The sequence below is a fragment of the Apium graveolens genome, chromosome 8 (assembly GCF_009905375.1).
Source record: "Apium graveolens cultivar Ventura chromosome 8, ASM990537v1, whole genome shotgun sequence".
NCBI classification, from domain to species: Eukaryota; Viridiplantae; Streptophyta; class Magnoliopsida; order Apiales; family Apiaceae; genus Apium; species Apium graveolens.
In genome coordinates, this window is record NC_133654.1 from 247451888 (window position 1) to 247467461 (window position 15574).

The 15574-nt window shown below is 31.5% G+C and overlaps 1 protein-coding gene across 1 annotated transcript; it reads right to left on the reverse strand.

Moving 5' to 3' along the window:
• Nucleotides 1–2644: 2644 nt before the first annotated feature.
• Nucleotides 2645–6565, reverse strand: LOC141676796 (auxin efflux carrier component 4-like). Its single transcript, XM_074482508.1, has 6 exons — nt 5050–6565; nt 4662–4941; nt 4282–4367; nt 3858–4015; nt 3599–3675; nt 2645–3250 (listed from the first exon to the last, which is right to left on the reverse strand). The coding sequence occupies exons 1-6, from the start codon at nt 6302–6304 to the stop codon at nt 3184–3186; spliced, it is 1923 nt and encodes a 640-aa protein (XP_074338609.1). The 5' UTR covers nt 6305–6565; the 3' UTR covers nt 2645–3183.
• Between the last annotated feature and the right edge of the window lie 9009 nt (nt 6566–15574).

The window sequence follows — 15574 nt, forward strand, 5'->3', positions numbered from 1 at the left end:
TTTCGACTTGAAAGAGTCCAAATGATTTCATATTCTTGGTAATGATAAAATGAACTTAGTCAAACCTTTCTTTTCCAACACAAGGTTTTCCAAATGAATTCCTGATGGATTGGATTGTGACGTAATAGACTAGTGGGCTAGTCCAGTATATAAGAGGCTAGCAGGGCTAGCCCAATTTAAGGCTGAAATTATGCCATAGGTACCTTAACGACTAGATGGAGGTCGGTACAGGCTGATCATCCGTATTATTATTTATGAAAGTTAAAATAGTCCAACCAAGGGTTCCCTATCACTTAAAAAGAGTAATTAAATACATTTCCTTAGCAATTGCTTCCTTGAAAATGAAATGATTTAAAATGAATTGAAATGAGTTGATTGTGTTATTGTTTAGCATATAGCTTTGAGAACTCTGATTCTTATCTCTGATATTGTCATTAATCATAAAATTGATTCCCAAAGTTGAATAGATTCTTACTTTCCACTTGAAAGATTCATTGAGTTCCTGCTATTGATTTGTGATGAATGTCAGCTTTCACTCTGTCATAACCCTTGAACCTTGAAAGCACAAAACCCTTTCTCGATACCTTTGTTCACCCAAAGATGGAAATCTGCCACCTAGAGATTTAAAGTAGAATGCCTTAAAAGTTATTTTGGATATTTGATATTGTTGCATCATAGAACTGTCATATAATTACTTGCTGAGTTTTTTGTGCTCATATATTTTGCTTTGTTCTAACCATGACAGTTAAGTAAGAGGATGGTCAGACTTAGGCGCACTGCTCGTAAGAGCGTACCTGGTGGCCCCTACCGTGTCGTAGGCTTCCAGATGCCAGAGCAGGTAGTTACAAGATGTGTGAGCAAGCATTTTAGTTGGAAGGATTGTAAAAGATGCAATGGGTTATCTGTCGGTTCCCAGTCGGGATCGATTATATATGAATTTAACATTATTTTGGTTGTAATATATATTTTCTGGTTGGTAGTTGTAATCTTATCTCAAACTTAATCATGTTTAGATCTTGTTAATAGTTAATTGGGGTTTATGCTTATTTATTGTTAGTTTAATGGTGTGTGAGTTCTCATTTTCTAACCCGGAATTGAGGGCGTCACAATATTACCCTCCCTAAACCTAGTTATGATACCATTTTAATTAACAAATCATTATTAAATCTTAAGGTGAGAGAGAAATATACCAATATGATATTATATTATACTCTTCAACATAGACGTAGAGGATGCATTTTTCGGAACGAGATATGTGTAGGAGTAATCTTCCCAAGTAAAATGGTGACTGGCAAAACAGATTTCAAAGTTTGAACAGAAGTGATGATGAACAATGGGAGAGATAGAATGTGTGTGATTTAGCAAGCAAGTACATTGGAGTGTGGAGATGTAGTAGACACGCCCTCCCTGGAAAGATGTACTGAAATCTTAACCGACAGCTTTTCAGAATTGGTACATTGAATTGGTCGATCGATGCTGAGATTTCTTTCTCTTTTGCGTGTAAGCAATTTAAAAATAGGACTACGTGTGTTTCCTTCTTCCACAACACCCAATGCCCCCTATTTTGGATCTCCTAGGACGACCCCCTCTCATCAATCTTTGGCCTCACGTACACTCTTGGACGTCTTGGTCTCGTCTACTTTGAATAAGTTTACGGTGTTTTTAATGTCGGTCCAACTATACACAATAAACACTAAATTTTATGTATTTGGTGCATTTTTATTGATGGAGTTGTTATAAATACATGGGGTCCATCAATATTTATGATTAGAGGAACAATCAAAATATACCAACCACACGAGAATTAATGTTTATTGTGTGTCCTTGGACACATTAAAAAACTCGATAAGTTTAAAAAGGGTGGTAAATTAACTTAATTGAACTAAGGCAAATTTAAAAAATTCTATCTTTACGGAATTTGTTTTTGACGACATTCGAATCTTGTCAGAGTTTGAACGGTTTGTGAATTTGTTTTACAAATACATCTTTCTCGACTTTTGTAATATGTTTTTGCTAATTCTTTAATCCGTAAAATTATTGTTTATAATAGTTTCTTATCCAATCGAACTCCAAGCTTATCGAGCCGAACTCGAACTCGAAACTAATGGATTCAATTCACTCGTAAAGGTTAGCTGACAAAATATTTAGTCTATAGTCGAATTTTATCACATATGATTGAAATTATCGAATTTCACTGAGCCAATAGTTAAGTCCATTTTTCCGGAATATTTATACAACTTATATGGATTGAAGTTGATTTTGTAAATTGTGTAATTTTTACGCTAGTTTGGTGCAGCAGGTCGGAGACGGGCGAAGAGGTAACGAAATCAAAAGGCCTCTTCAACAATAAAGTAATGTAATCTTATAGAAATGTAGTGCATCTTTACGTTTACTGTGTTCTCTTCTTTATCAGTTAGTGGTGCTCTCTTACGTAATGTCTCATTCTCTAGATTATCTACTTGATGATAGAGCCATGTCTGATGGTGATCATATATCTAAGTTTGTAATGTTTATGTGACGAATGACATCCTCTGCCTAAAAGAACTTACACATTCTCATGTCCGTGTTTCGATTAATTGGATTAAGAATTCGAATCCTGATATGTATTTAATAAAATAACAAAAAAAATCGTGATTTGATAATATTTTTCAAAATTTGTGCGATTTCGTAGCTACTTCTGCCGAGCAGCGGTAGTAAAGTAAAATAGAACTTGTACATATAACTTGACAATGAAAACGCGAAAAAAATCTCGAATCTTGTCACATTATCCTACTCCTATAGCTATAGGACAAACACCAAATTTAGCTCTACAAGAGTAAAATTTACAAAGAGGATGTACGAATGATCATCGGTCCATGTCCTTGTTCATCTGCTCCCTTGTGCAGCTAAACTAGCTTCCGTTAATTTCTTCGAGTTTCGACAACTATTTCATATATTTTGTCACTTAACGACACTCATCGGGGTTTTAATCAAGCCAAATTAGGTCGAAAAATGTCTTCAACCCCTTGGTTTCGTCACGATATCACTTCCTCTATCTAAAAACCTCCAAACCAGTAATCCTGAGGCAGCCATTTTAAATGCCCCTTCTGAGCATATAAAGACATAAGACTGTTGGATTGTTCAGAAGTTATGTTTTTCCCCTCTCATAGTTCTCTGTTCTCGCTTGGAAATTAAGTAATCTCTTCACAAACCAAGAATGATGTAGTAAACAAGAGTGATAGGTAATGCTATTAACATTCCGAAGATAACCCTGAAACAATAAAAATTGAAATCTGAGTTCGATATAAAGAATAGTACTAGTATTCTTAACACATAGGCGTGTGTTACCGAAGATAACCCTTAAACATCAAAAAACGACTGAGTTGAATATAAAGTAGAGTAGTCGTAACACGTAGGCGAGTCTATCAAATGATAAATTTAAGTGGTACGAAAGCTTTTTTGACTCAACGATATCAAGTTTCAATATGTATTGACACATGGAACTGGTATAACCGTTTCTCCTAATATAAAAATATACGAGAGATCGCAAGTTATTATTAAATATGTGGTGACCACAAAATATATTTAATTTAATACTGGTAATTAAGAATTCACTTACGCAGTGCTAAGTATGGCTGGATAAACATTGTATTCTTTCGCAAACACGAATGGAACAATCCCTTGTGGAAGTGCAGCCTGTCAAGTTTAAAGACATTTCATAAGATTACATAAACATGTTACCTAACTTTACACTATTTGTGTTCGCTAGCATGTTTATATAAAGTGTAACACATGAGCCCCATCATTCTGTTACACATTATGAAAAGCCTTATTCTTCAATTTTCTAAATCATTGACAACTTCATGCTGTTTCATTACCTGCACAATTGCAACGTGGAGTAGGGTACCTCGAAGGCCGACGGCTATAGAAGCCGCGGCCATCACAGCCGGACCGGTCAGAAACCTTACCGCCATTGCATAAGTGGCGATTTTGTTGCCACAGGCAATTAGCTTGGGTTGCAGGGCCATAAACAAGCCTGTGGAAAGAGATAGGAAGACGCAAATCATGAGACTCGTACAGTTGTAAATGTGAATACGAGCTTTAAGCTTTCGGCTAAGAATGAATCATGTATCCAACATTGTGATGCCCACTTATCACTACTGCATGAACTCTGGTCCCTCATGTCGGATCAAGATTTACATTTTACAGATGTTGATGTGTCGAATGTAGTTCAATGAAGAAAACATGATCCATAATTTAGTTTCTAACTGATTTACTAATTACTAATAACTAATTACTCACCTAAGCTAAACATAGCCATTCCAAGACCAGCATCAGATAGTATATGAATGGACTTATCCACTATTTTTGGCATTGCAACATCCCACCTACAAATAAATTTGAAAGGAACATTGTGAACATATACAAGAAATCTTGATGCAGTTAGATAATATTATTAAATTAACATGAGAGGACATTTGGAAACTTGCATTTCATTTCAAAACAGAGATTTCAAATGACAGGATTTGAGTTCTCATATTTATACTAATATTTGAATGTCAAATGAAATCTAAATTCAAATTCAAATTCTCAAACAACTTATTTGATCAAATCCAGAATTTCAAATGAAATCCAGTTTCCCAAACAGGAGCTGATATAGATTAAAATTGTGAATTTCTTACCGATAAGAGACCAGAGCCCAAATTAGACCAATGAGGCTGGAGTAAGTGTTAGGGTTCCTTATAAGCTTACGCCACACCATAATCAATATCAAACGGGTCATAACGCTTGTCGGAGGCATTAGTTTTCCGGTGCCAACATTGTGGTCTGCAGGCTGGTGTGCAGAACTAGAACTTGACCCCAATTTCGACAGTCCCAGGTGCATCTCTTTTGCTCTTTCCTCATCTTCATCTTTACCACCACCAGTAAAGCTCAGATTATCACTAACAACCTCCTCAGTTCCTAGGGCAGATTTAAATTAGAATCAAGTAAAGCTAATCAGAAAAAAAAATCAAAAAATACATATGAAGTCTTTTACCAAGAGGACTAACAATAATACAAATATTGTACCTTTGGTCTCCCCATTTTGCGGGTGATCAGCAGTAACCACCTTAATTTCCTTGATATCCTTTTCTGACCGCCCAGATTGTTCAGCAGCCCCGTCTGTGCCTCCAAACACGTGGAGAGCGCCGCCTTCAGAAACAGGCGACGCACTTGAGCTCCACACAAACATGTGTAATTCCTTAGCATCATTGCTCGCTTTATTGTGTGACACATTTTGTGGCACATTTTGTTGTGGTGCAAGTGGCTGTGCCTGTGGCATTGTTTGAGGCTTTGCAAATTTGTTATTACCAGTTGATGCGATTTCAGGATTAGGAGTCGGGTAAGTAGGCGCTGGCTGTGCAGGATAAAACCCGAACCTAGGTGAAGTTATCGGTAGAGCAGGAGCACAATTCTCATCAAAATTCGATGGCCTCGGGGTTGGACCTCGAGAAGATTGGACCGAATACATTTCAGCTGGTCCAAAATTCGAAAGCCTGCCTCCGGGAAATCCCATCATTGAATAAAAGTCATTGTGGTTAAAATTCGAACCTCTAGGAGTCGAACTTAAACTATAAATTTCAGCTCCTGTCAGATTAGAAGGCCTTGGTGTCATCCCCGAAACCGAACCCAATCCTAAACATCTTCTCGAAGCATTTGATTTCCTGACTGTAACATGAAGCTTCCCATCAGTTCCAATCTCCGCATCAGTCTCCAAAAAATCATGACCGTCCAATGACACGACATCGGAATCGACCTTAAAGGACACAATGGAAGCACCAGTTTCCGGAAACTGTTCCATTATCAGCATCTTAGCACCGCGATATTCGAATAAAAAGAGCAGTAATGTGTACCAGATAATGCATTGCAACACCACAACTTGTACCATGAGACTACCCGAATAATCCCCGTACATGGCAATCAAGAGAGGAATGCCCATGACAAGTGTATTAGGAAGTGTCGAAAGTGAAAAAATCGTAATCATCCATTCAATATTACCATTTCTGTGAAACTTAGCCCATAGGCCAAGGACTACAAGCATTATAATTTTCTGTAGCGTATCCGCTGCTATAAAACGGAAGTTCATTTCATAAGGATTATTGTTGGAGATGAAATGAAACGACAAAAGAGGAACAGCAAAAATCGCGACAAATCGATTAATGCCAGAGCATTGGTCCGGTGAGAAAATTTTCCACCACCGGACGGAGCCATAGGCCAGAATCATGGCCACGTAAAGAGGAAAAACCGCGGTCAAGACGGTGTAAAGATCGTGCCAAGAAATCATGGTTGCAAATTAAATAGCTATCGGTGTTTCGAAATTTATGTGTGTTTAAATAAGTATGTATGCATAAGCATACTTTAAACTAGTGAGAGCTGCTAGAAGTACTGTTGTTGTGCAGTTGCTAAGATTCTGTACATGAATATTTAGATGAAAGAGGTGTGTTTGTGTGTGATATTCTTTTGTAGTGGTATATGTAGACTAATAAAAAGAATGTAGGCAAATGAAGAATTTATATAGGGGTATGAATGAAAGCAGTAATGGAATGAATGATTCCACTTCTAGATTAAAGAAAGCTATTTAAAATGAAGTTTTTGTGGCTTATGGCTTGATGTTTAAGATAACAAAAAGTCAAACTTGGCCAAACAAAGGTCTTCAAACATTCCCTTTTAAGTTATAAATTAGTTCACTCCCTGGCGATGCTGTAATTTTTGACCTAACGCTAGTGATTTTGGACTCGTATGTTTTTGTAACTAATGAAAATCAGTATTCTAAAAAGCGCAAATTGGTCCTAAGCGGCGGGAGGACCTTATAGTGTTTAAGCGGTTAAACGGATGTTTAAGCGGTTAAACGGATGTTTAAGCGGAATTTTAAGCGGATCTATAAGCGGATACATAATATTTATTTAAAATTATATATATAATAATAATAATATGTATAATACTAAAATAATGAAAAAATAAAGTATCAAAAATATAAACATAAATTTTTCTTAAAAACTTATATATTTTTATTTTTTAATCAATATCATTGTTTTATTAGAATAAATATTAATATTTAAAATTAAAAATTTGACAAGTCAAAATCGGTTTGAGCGTTTAATAACCGTTTAATCCGCTTAATAACCACTTAATCCGTTTATAAGGCAGCTTAATCTTTAAAAACGCTTATTTATCCGATTAGTATAAAATCGAAGCGCTTAATGATCCGATTCCGCTTAAACAGCCGCTTAGGCGGCTGCTTAATGCGCTTTTCAGAACACTGATGAAAACTAATACCGGTATTGGAGTATCAACTAAAAGAAATTTGTTCCGCCATATTTTATGGAAGAAGATACGTTTATCCTAATTTGTTCTATCATTACGTGTTTTTATTTGGTATTTTTTTCTTGGTTAATTTTTATTTGGTATTTTATAGAAATAAGATTCGAAATTTGACTCATTATTTTCTCCATAATTATTTGTTTTAATTTTTAATAAGCAGTACATTTGTAATATAAGATTTTTTAAGGATATTAACCATTTTAGATAGTATAATAGTAGAAAGAACGACCAAAATAATCATTTTTAGATTTATGTCCGAATGTTCAAAGACGCGGATAATCCCAAATAATGAAAAAATGGGTTCAAATTCAAAGAACTAGAATTCATAAAATTGAGATCCGTTTCTAAATTTAAATCATATAATCCGATAATTATCTGAAAAATAATTTAAATCGATTTGAATATTGTCTGAACAAAAAATGATCTGAAAAATTAGATACGATTATAATTTGAATTCAATCAAAAACAAACAATATATATCCGAACAGAATAGACCTAGGGTCATAAGCAAAATTTATACTTAAAATATTTTTTATATTTATGATGACATAATTATTTAATCAAAAGTTTTTTGTAAAAATACATTATATTATATTTAAGATATTGCATTTAGTAAAAATATATTTTCTAAAGTCTCACAAATTCACAAAATGAATAAGTTATGATCCGAAAATATCTGAATCAAATTTCGTTAGATCTTAATCTCTGAATGAACATGAACCGATTCACATCCGATTCAATTTGAATGATTTCGAAATATATCATAATTGGGAAGGTGGACTAATCTGGAATTGATCCGATCTGATTATTCGAATTGTAGATCTACCGAAAATACCCATTCGCACATTCACTTTTTTTAAAAAAAATAATAGCGTAGATCAAATAAAATATTTCAATTGTTAATATCCTTAAAGAAGTATACAAGATGAGTGGTCCTCGGAATTACAAATATCTTTATAAAACTGACATTTCAGTTGTTTAAACATTTCAGTTATTAGAGTACTTTATGAACAAATAAAATATTCGAATATTTTTCCATCATTTTCTTTAAAAGTATGTTACATAAATTTTTGTATCAGAAGAAGTTTGGAAAGAGCCTAGACTCGAGCGTCCGAGTAATCTGGGACCAAATTCTCCTCATAGTTTTAGTATTTGGCAATTCACATATTTTTCTAATTTTTTATAATTTATGTTAAATATTTGATTTTCAATTTTCTTTTAACGAGGAAGTAGCTCAATTGGTAGAGTATCAGTGATAATAATCGTATCCAGTGCTTTGGCCCTGGCTATTTATTTCATAATATGCAAACAACTGAAATGTGACAAGAATCAAAACATAAAAGTTGGACATAAGTATCTGGATTTCTATAACTAAAGAAGTCGGAAGCTGGATTTGAATGCCGGAGAAGGGACCAGTTAACTGGCAACAACAACTAAAATTCAGGCACTAAAAGACCATATGGTTAGGTTTACATCTAAATAATATATTCATACATGGCAAATCTAAATCGCACATGCAATTGTCTCCAATAATTGTTAACGTATTACTTTCTTCAAATTCTATCATAAATTTAGCTGCATTTTTCTAAGTCAAAGCAAGAGTCAATTTTGATGTTAGGAATCGTTCTTAGGAAATATATTATTAAAAACATCGTCGTACTAATATTTTAAAACACGAAATAAACAAACGAAACGAATCATTAACAATTCGTGTTTGAATTAAACATTCATTACATGAAAATATGAAAATACGAAAATATACGATATGAAGATATACGAAACGAACGAATTGCCAACTATACCCTTCCTAATTCCGCAACTCCACAAGTGCACGAAAATTCGGTGATAACATTTACCACATCCGGTTACTTTTCTTTACGGAGAGTTTATGAAGGGTGCGTAGTTTAATTAGAGTGATTGTTCCATTCGTGGGGATGTTGATATTTGTATTTGTATAAATGTGTGTGCGCGTGAGTACAGGGACCATGCCTGGCTGTTACCTAATTGTAAAAAGCATATAGATAAATGATAGAAAGATGAAGTTGAATGACTAAAAGCTAAAATGAAGAAGATGGAAGTAGGAATGTTGTTTGATCTCTATCAATTTTAGACATGACTACTGCACATGCCTTCATGTTATTTGTGTATCTTTGTTGTTTGTTTCATTCCTACTTATTTTTTGTGGCTCTCTCCTCTTTGTTGGATCACCCATATCCTCTTCTTTCAACTAATTTATATGTTACTTCTCAATTGAATTTTATACTATTAATAAAGTAATTATAAAAAAAAAGTATAATCTTAGACAAAAAAATTTAAAAGAGATAACTGTTTCTAGCTACATACTTAAAAACAGTTTACTGAAAACGTATAGGGTTATTCTGGTACTATCGTATTCAACCGAAATACAATGTTTGTCTTCTTAATAAAGTACACACAGATCACTCTCATCTGTTTTACCAACTTACCTCTATTTCCGTTTCTTGTCTTAATTTTTTTTAATTTTCCGTACCCAACTCAAATGTGAGGCATTGAGAAGTTGTGCATGCTCATACTTTGCAGTAAAATGCGATATTTTCAACATGATTTATTTGAGTTCCAAGGACATTTCAAGTTTAGATGGCTAGAAGGTGATTAGTGAGGCCGGGTGGTCTACACTCTTGAACGGTGCGAAGTTGCTCTCAGAATTTGCAAATTGAGAGGCCCTATTTTTTTTTATCTTTTGAAAAGAGAAAAAGGGTTAATGGGGATGTAGAGGCAAGTTAGAGTAAGAAAAGATGCGCTTGTCGGCCATTAGCATCCTCCACGACAAACCAAAATGCAGATATTTCCCCTTCTTTATATCAGTTTCATAGTCTTGTTGGATGAATGTGTTACCGCAAAAATCCCCTTAGCATTGCGAGTTTTCACAAGCTATGCAAAAAAATACTCCCTCCGTCCCATTTTGTTCTTCCTATTTTAATTTTCGGTACTGTTAATGGTAAGCGATTGACTACTAATTTACGTCTAATTTATAATATCAAACATAGTCATGAGTGATCTCGTTGGATTCGTATTTATTAGTACTTTAATACAGTGAAATTTTTATATTTAATATTAATACGAATTTAAATATATTAACAATCAAAAGTGTGCATTGGCAAACGTGTGCAACACAAATAGGAAACGTTTTCAGGGCCGGAAGGAGTAGTTTTTTTAAGAGGATGAACTAATGAGAGTGTTGCGTTTAAGATGAGCGAGTGAGTGAGATATATAATGGTGGTGAGTGAGTGAACATTCGTTCTCATGTTGAGTGAGTTGAATAATCTATTCGAGAAACATACTTTTAATGGAGGAAGAAAGGTGCCTGCTAATTAAAATCCACATTACAAAATCTGTCAAACTGTACTTATTAAACCATTTCAAACAATTTGCGACGCAACTTTTATTGTTAGTTACATTTATTCTGAAATGAGCAACTGAATTCTGAAAAAAAAATAGACCAGAAGGAAGTTCTATTTACAGCTTTTAATTCATGATTATATAAGTCAACTCATTAATATTAAATGTTAATATTTAGAGTGTACATGCACACACTATAAAATTCGTCATATAATATACTAGCCTAAAATCCGTGCAATTCATGAATTGTTTTTAATATTATATAATTTTTGAATTTAATTTGAAATAAAAATTTTGAACTCTGAAATTTATTTATTATAAATTTTTAATAATATGATTTGATAATCATTTTAAATATGCATGTGTATAATTTAGTGAAATTTTAGTTTTTTAAAGAAATATCACTGATTGAAAATTTTAGTTTTGTTGAAATTTAAAGGTGTGTTTACAAAAGAAAATTATCTTTTAATTAAAAGATAAATTTTAGCTCACATTAATAATAAACGAATTATTTTTATTTTGGTATACTTAATAAATCTAACTAATTATATTCAAAATTATTTTGATTTAATTTGTTTAAACCCGGATCAATAATAAAAAGTTTATGTATCAATAATAAAAAAGGTTAACTAATAAAAACATTTATGTTAACCAAAATAGAAGTACTTATCATTTTATTTTAGTTGGTATAGCTATTTTGTTATTTTAATTTTAATTTATAATGAACCAATTGTATAATTTTTCAAGTCCGGATGAATAACATGTATTGATTTATTTTAATACGAGGCAATTATACTGATTAAGGAATTATCTCTATTTTCATTTTATTAAAATACTTTTGGATATTACAGAAATTGAAAAAAACGTGTAATTATATAAACCCAAACATTTTACATAGAGATCTGCAATCAAACTTTTAATATTTCGGCTAATAAGGTCGGATCTCAGTTATCTCACAATTTTAAGCTTACATTATACCTAACAACGAATTAGGTAGACCTTTAATTTTATTTTAACACGCATCAATAATATAAGAATTACATTTAGTTTTAATTTAATTTTACTTTTATCGTAAATCAATAATATACCTTATTTTATTTTAGTCTTAGACCTGCCTGTTACATCAACCATCTAATTACATTTAGTTTATTTTTAATTTTATTTTAGTCCCGGTTAAATATTTTTTTAAGCCGAATAGATAACATATTTTGTTTTATTATAATGACATCATATTGACCGGCGAATTATGTTGTATCCCGATTTGATAAAATATTTTTTAGCTACATCAGTAGTATTTATTATATTATTTTACCCCGAGGAACCAAATCGTGGTTTTAGTCTGAGACCCGTTATATCAACTAAATTCATCTAATTATATTTAGTTTTTTGTTTAATTTCATTTGAGCCCGGATTGAATATTATTATGTTTTAGACCGAATTGATAATATGTATAATTTTATTTTAGCTCGATGACATTATATCTGCCAAACGAATTTACTTTCAATTTATTTTGTTTTAACTCCTTTATTTTTTTGTGTTTTAGTCTGATGACATTATATTTACCAAATGAATTTGCTTTCAAATTTTTATCAGTCTTTATTATTTTATATTTATCCGAGACTGCAAATTCAACTAATTGCACATAATTTATTTTTATTTTTTATTTAGCATTGGATCAATAGTATAATTTTATTTAATATTATATATTATTTTGTTTAAATCAAAACCATTAGATATATTATAATTTTATTTATATTTATATAATTATATTGTAAATAGTAATTTAGTTATGAGAGTGTTTTATTTAAAATATTACTATAATTACGGTGACTAAACCAACTACCAACCAAATTTTCCTTGTTTTATATTTAATATAATAGGATAGATTTGTCATGTTCATATTTTCTGAAACATAGTTTTTCCTAAAACATTGTAATTCTCCTCTAAAGTCAAAGTTTCATATACGTTCTACGATGATTATTAAGGGCTCCGTTCCCGGGATAGTTTTGGATGAAGGACAAATTTAGCCTATTTTTATACAAAATTGACAAAACTAACCAATTTCTGAAAAATTGACCAACTTTAGCCGATGGGATACCCAACTGTCAGTGGAGTATCCACTTTATACAAAATACCCAATTGGCAGTGGAGTATCCCATATATGAAATACTCAACTACCGGTGGAATATCTTATAAAAAATTGGGATAGGCAACTGACAGCGGAGTATTCATTCGGCCAAAATTGACCACTTTTTTCAGAATGACTATTTTTGTTAAATTTTTTCAAAAATCAATTATTTTTGTCATTTTTTCGACAGGTTTTATTATTTTCAATTTAATTTTTTGACACAATCATTCAAAAAATTCTAAAAATGGCATATGAAGCCACTTGGGTTCAGCCACTAAAGTGGGTTTAAATTATACTTTTTTTTAATTTTTCCTCCTTTTGCAATATTTGATTTGTATACCTTCAAATTTCTTCTCTAGGTCTTATTTTTTTAACCTAATTATTAAGTTTGAAAAAATTACTTTGGTGTTGATTTTTTTTATTGGACAAGTGATGTAAAATTATTTTTAGAAGTTATTTTTTAATTTAATTAAAATATTGTATATATATGGTTTTCGAAAATTCAAAAACAATACCTCGGAAGTTGATTGTGCAATTTTTTGAGGAAGACTCATTTTCACAGAATTTATAAATGTAGTTATAAATAATTTTTTGTAATTTTTTTTATCCATGTAGCAGTACTTTTGCGGTACTTTGATAACTATTTATTTTAAAAAATAAATAAAAAGAAAATCTAGAATTTCTGACTATTTGAAAATGTCATGCTTCATAAGAAGCGATGGAAAAGAAGACAATAAGACGTGATGATGCTAACAAATGATCAGTGGCGTACGCACAGCCAGGCTAGAGTAGGCCACAGCCCAGGCTGAAATTTTTGGGTCTGTTAATTTTTTTACGTGCAATGTTCGGTCAGGGTTTAATAGCCAGTCCAGCCCAACTTAGTTATGTTTGGCCCAGCCCAACTTATCTCTTACTATATATTATATGTCAGCCAGGGATAATGAAAGCCATTTTAATGGATGTGAAATCACAATTTTGCCCTTTTATTTTGAAAAATTATAAAAATATCATTCTTATACAATTTTTGTTAAAAATAAGTAAAATTGATGTATCCAAACCTCATGCTCACAAATTTCATGTCACTACCATCACGCTACATAACTTTTTTAGTGCAAACTAAAATTATATTAGATAAGTCATATTCTCTCCTTTTATCAAATTCTATATTTCATTACTTTAACTTTTGAGTGAACAAAAAGTTAGTTTATACAATTATATAGCTGTAATGTAAATTTTAGAGTTAGCCAAACACGCACGCAGACACATACACATATACATCAATTATGTTATAATTGTTATGATATATATATATATATATATATATATTATAAAATTAAATACTTTTTATACTTTTTTATTTGTTTTTTAAAAATCATAATTTCATTTAATTCAGTTTGACTTGTGTGCTTATCGAGTCAAAAGTATTCGGTTTAATCCAGAAATACTTGGAATGAGTAATCAGATAAAAAAAATCAAATATATTGAAAAGTTAATTTTAAAAAGTAATTCATTAGGTCATCTCCAAGTGCCATTTTAATGGCCGTGAAATCACGATTTTGACTTTTTATGTTGAAAAAATATAAAAATGTCATACTTACACAATTGTTGTTATAAATAATTAGAAATGGTGTATCCAATAGGAATCGAACCCCCATACCTCTTACTTAAAAATTTCATGTCAGTATCATTATGCTACATAACTTTTTTAGTGCAAATTAAAATTCTTATTGGATAAGCAACATCCTCTCCTTTTATCAAATTTGGAGTTGCACATTGCTTTCCTTTGTTCATAAAGATATGACAATCTATCATTGGAGCCCCGTAACTTCATATATAGAGTAAGAAATATATAAAGATGTGAGTGGAGATACCCTTGGTATGGATATATATCGTATAAAAAATTATATATTATTTTTAAAGATGAAACCAATCGAAACAATATGCATTACTCTTATTCTTATCATTATTATATACATACTCCTAGATTACAGAAAAATATTAATTATAATTCATTACGGAGGTAAAAATGTTAATTTTGTACAAAATTGGACATATATAAATTACACAGCGAGATGAGTAAGTAAATTTTGTAAGACTCTTAAAATAAGTAGGTAATTGTGTTGGTTCAATATTTTTTAACCAAACCTTTTTAGACTTCTTAATATTTAATCCGAGTAGATACAAGTTTGACCCGAGTTAGACTCAAAATCGGATTTATTCGACTAAAGAAAAATCAGCTCGTGAATAAGTTCAATTATGTGTACTCGGTCAATATCTTGGCTAAAACGTTGGAATTTTAGAACAATGAATTGGATTATTCGAGCAATGACACAGAAAAATAAAATACTAATATTTGATTTAATATAAATAATATTACATGTAGTGCATTTTATTTCTTGTTATTAAGTATATTTCTAAAATAAGAAAATTAGTCCTGAAAGTTTAATTAAATTAGACAATATTCATTTTTACACCCTCATTTTGGAATTTTTTTTATCATGATATTTTTCTTAGTGTACTTTATTTTTTATTATCTTATAAGAGAGAATGTTAGTTTTTTATTACTTCTAAAATATTTTACACTCTTATTAATTTACCCGGTCAACCCAAGTGTTAACAATTGAGAACTAAGATGAATTAGTAACGATTTTGCTCTCTTTTTTTCGCCCTTCATTTTTTTAATCTCAACGAAATAAATAGGGATGTGAATTAACGTCGTCCCTCCTA

Bases quoted from the DNA above. Each gene is read 5' to 3' on its own strand.
- LOC141676796 (XM_074482508.1), bottom strand. From the start codon at position 6,304: ATGATTTCTTGGCACGATCTTTACACCGTCTTGACCGCGGTTTTTCCT. The intron at 4,368-4,661 runs GTAAGAAATTCA...ATTTATTTGTAG, and splicing joins TGGGCTCTGGTCTCTTATCG to GTGGGATGTTGCAATGCCAA. The intron at 4,016-4,281 runs GTGAGTAATTAG...CTCTTTCCACAG, and splicing joins AATGGCTATGTTTAGCTTAG to GCTTGTTTATGGCCCTGCAA.